The sequence below is a fragment of the Pygoscelis adeliae genome, unplaced genomic scaffold, assembly GCF_000699105.1.
Source record: "Pygoscelis adeliae isolate BGI_AS28 unplaced genomic scaffold, ASM69910v1 Scaffold213, whole genome shotgun sequence".
Lineage (NCBI taxonomy): Eukaryota > Metazoa > Chordata > Aves > Sphenisciformes > Spheniscidae > Pygoscelis > Pygoscelis adeliae.
In genome coordinates, this window is record NW_008824410.1 from 868,957 (window position 1) to 872,323 (window position 3,367).

Sequence of the window (3,367 nt, forward strand, 5' to 3'; positions counted from 1 at the left end):
CAGGGAATGGAGGAAGCCTACGCACCTGGGGGCCAGGGAGCTTGAGAGCTGCATTCCCCATCTCTGCAGCGGAGCTGCTGGGAGCCACGCTGGAGACGTGGGTGTCTCAGCTGCGCAGAGCTGACCCCGTGCAGAAGGGATCCAGGGCCTTGTCTCCTGTGGGAGAACCGGGGAAAAGCTGCAGTGGGAACATTATTAAACATATATCTGTTCCGTTTGTCCAGCCCTAACGAGTCATGTAGTGAAGTCATTTGAAATTCTCTCCTTAGCTTCTTCGAAGACTTAGAGAAGCGACACCAGGAAAACCTCCTAATTCCTGACATCAGTGACATAGTGGAAGAACATGCCTCGAACCACTTCAATCCTTACGTCAGCTACTGCTCCAATGAAGTCTACCAGCAGAGGACACTTCAGAAGCTGCTGTGAGTACTGCTGTGCACTCAGGCCTTGGGCTTGCAGAGGAGCTGCTTACAAGGGGTAAGCCCTGAACTCTGGGCTACAGGGATGCCAGCTGGCTGCGGACAGGACCGTGACTTGCAGGTGGCTCCCTCAGCCTGTGGTTACATCCTTTTCCCTAAGGAAGGCTGTCTCCTTTCTGCGCAGAGTTCAACTTCTAGACCTCAGTGTGTCTGTGTCGTGTGATTAGGATGTGATTTGTGTTGTGCTGTGAGAAGGGTGAAGGACGGGGGTAAGTGGGGGTAATGCTACCACATACTGAAGTCAGGCAGGTCTTGCCAAGGTCAGAACATGTATGGGATGTATTAGGGACATCTGCGGAGGCTGTTCATCTCCAGATCATACTGGTGGTACAGGTCAAGTTTGTCTCTGCTGGTGGTACATCTACGGCTTTACCCGCCTTTTGGTGAACTCAACATCTCCAGGTGCTTTTCCATCACCTGCTAACGGATCAGTCCATTTTCCGCCCCAGCTGTGTGCTCAGAGCTCAGCAGACTGGCCTTGAGCACCAGAGGCAGTGCCATTGCTGTGCTGCATTTCTCGTGCATGGAAAGCTACTGGAAAATCTTGCTAACTGAAGAACAGCGTTAATGGCGATTTCTTGTCCTGTTCCAGAACCACAAACCCCTTATTTAAAGAGACCTTGAAACAAATTGAAAGGAAACCAGAATGTGGAGGCCTGCCAATGATATCATTTCTCATTCTCCCTATGCAGAGAGTAACACGGCTTCCTCTGCTGTTAGATGTAAGTAAGTCACACAGTGGCATTGCTTGGCACCTCTGAAGAGGTGACTGTTATTCTCTTCTTCGGTTTGCTGAGCCCGGGACAGGCTTCTGCTTAGACTTTCATCCCTCTGGGAGCCGAGGCTGGGATGCCCGAGCCTTTATTCAGGATTTAGATCCAGAGCGATCTGCTTCTTGTGGGTGTCAGATGTGCAGCTTAAAGCTTTGTGAATAACGCTTCTCATCTCAGCGCCATCCACCTGAGTGACATGAGGTTCTTCCATGCTCCGTGCTGCGTCTGAATACCCAGGGTGGGGTGGCACGAGCGTCCTGTTTCATTAATGGTCAGGTGGCCCAGGAAGGGAAAGCAGGTCTTGCACAAGCTTCACTGAAATCCGGGACTTCTGGATCCAGCTGCTCTAAACAGCAAAGCTGATGGACGTGGGATTTCTAGTAACTGCTCCCAGTCTGTAACGAGCTGCAGGGGTGAGGGTCAGGGGGATGCCCGGTGTGCGGGGTGACAGTGATGCTCAGGCACGTATCTGATGTGAAAACCCCGGCAGAAACCAGATTCTCAGCTACCAGCACTGTTAAACCTTGCTTTGACTGTGTGCCTGTCCTGCTGCCAGGCTGACCGTTGGGAACGGCTCGAGCATGTGTGTCATCCTGAAATCCCAGGTTGATGCGCAGTTCTGTGTCTTGCAATATCACTAAAGCGTCTTATCTTGGCATTCTAGACTGTCTGTCAAAAAACAAAAGCATGCACTGCAGCGTATGGAGCTGCCACCAGAGCTCTGAAAGCCATCAGCAAGGTGAGGCCCGGCTGCCAGCTCTCCACCTCTCCTCCTTCCAGCACACCGTCCCGTCACTCTGGCCCTGAGCCTGCCGTTCTGGCCTCTGGTTTTCCTTCTTGTGTCGGTTCACTTGAAATTTCTCTGCTCCAAATAACTGCTGGATGTACACATCTTCTCCCTTGTTCACCTTTTTCACCTGATCTTTTTTTTCCTTTTTGTTGTCATCTTTTCTTCTTTCCTCTTTTGCCCATCTTTTGTCCTTCCCTTCGGTGTCGTCTTCTCCATTAGTGCTCTCCCTTCTCAGAACCTCCCTCGAGGTGATAGCGAGCTGCGACACTTACTTGCCTCGGTTGTTGGAGATTTAGGCAAAGAGCAGTAAACAAAGCAAAGAGAAAGGGTAGAGGAGCAAAGGAACAGTGGGACCAGTGGCACTTGTGAGCCGTGCGCTGTTTGTGCTCCCGTGTCTCATCTGCCTTCCCATCTGGTTGACATTCACACAAGGTGATGCGCCATGGAGATTACGGCCACCAAAGCGGCGGTGGTGGCTCTTCCTTTTGTCCCCCTAAAGACCGACTCTTGGCAACGCGCTCCTGCTGCTCGTGATCTGTCCCGCTCGCTCATCCGGCAGGGGAACAGAATGCACGACCCCCCGGCCGGGCCACGCTGGACCGCCCTTCCCCGGGTTGGAGGGGCATCAGGCAGGGGCGCATCTGCTTGGGAGAGACAACGCGGGGGGCCAGGGTGCCACGCAGCTGCCCAGTGCGAAATGTGGCGTTGCTTCACCTGCCTGTGGAAAGCTGCTGTCCTCCCCTCTAACTGTTCAATCGTTCATCTTCCTGTCTTAACCTCCTCCCTTCAGATGATTAATTCTTTCTCTTCGTATTGCTCCTCGGTGAAGCTTGGTTTTGGCGCGGTTTCACTTTGGTCCTTCTCCAGGCAGAGGAAACATGCTGCCTCTCTCCTGGAGATCTCTCATGGCAGGAGACCCTCCAGCTGCCTTTCCCCAAACCTGGCTTGAAACCTCTGTTGGGACTTGGCTTCCCTTGTGGTGTTTTTTCTTTTTCTAGCTGGTTAAGAACTGCAATGAGGGAGCTCGTGCTATGGAGAGGACAGAGCAGATGTACACCCTGCAGAAACAGCTGGAATTTGGAAAGAAGAAGGTGAGGACTTGTGGCAGTGGCAGACAAAAAAATCTTTTGGGTGTGCTGTTAGAGTGGCCCATCCCAGGCGTGGTGGGCCTGTCCTGGGACTCCTTCCAGGAAGCCTCGACCAGCTGGAGCATCGCTGCTGCCACAAGCAGCATCGCTACTTCATGCCCAAGGTGACCATTTTTTCCTGCTGTTCTGACTTAAATATAAGTTTCTGGGCACTCGCCCTGCCAGCTTGGAGGGTTC

General features: G+C 52.7%; 1 protein-coding gene across 1 annotated transcript in view; it reads left to right on the top strand.

The window, feature by feature from the left end:
* ARHGEF16 (Rho guanine nucleotide exchange factor (GEF) 16) overlaps window positions 1-3,367 on the top strand; it is a 10,417-nt gene that overhangs the window by 4,068 nt on the left and 2,982 nt on the right. Inside the window, exons 6-9 of the mRNA XM_009320545.1 lie at window positions 270-422; window positions 1,072-1,201; window positions 1,917-1,991; window positions 3,041-3,133. Coding sequence (XP_009318820.1) covers window positions 270-422; window positions 1,072-1,201; window positions 1,917-1,991; window positions 3,041-3,133 — 451 coding nt within the window. The remainder of the gene's footprint in view (window positions 1-269; window positions 423-1,071; window positions 1,202-1,916; window positions 1,992-3,040; window positions 3,134-3,367) is intronic.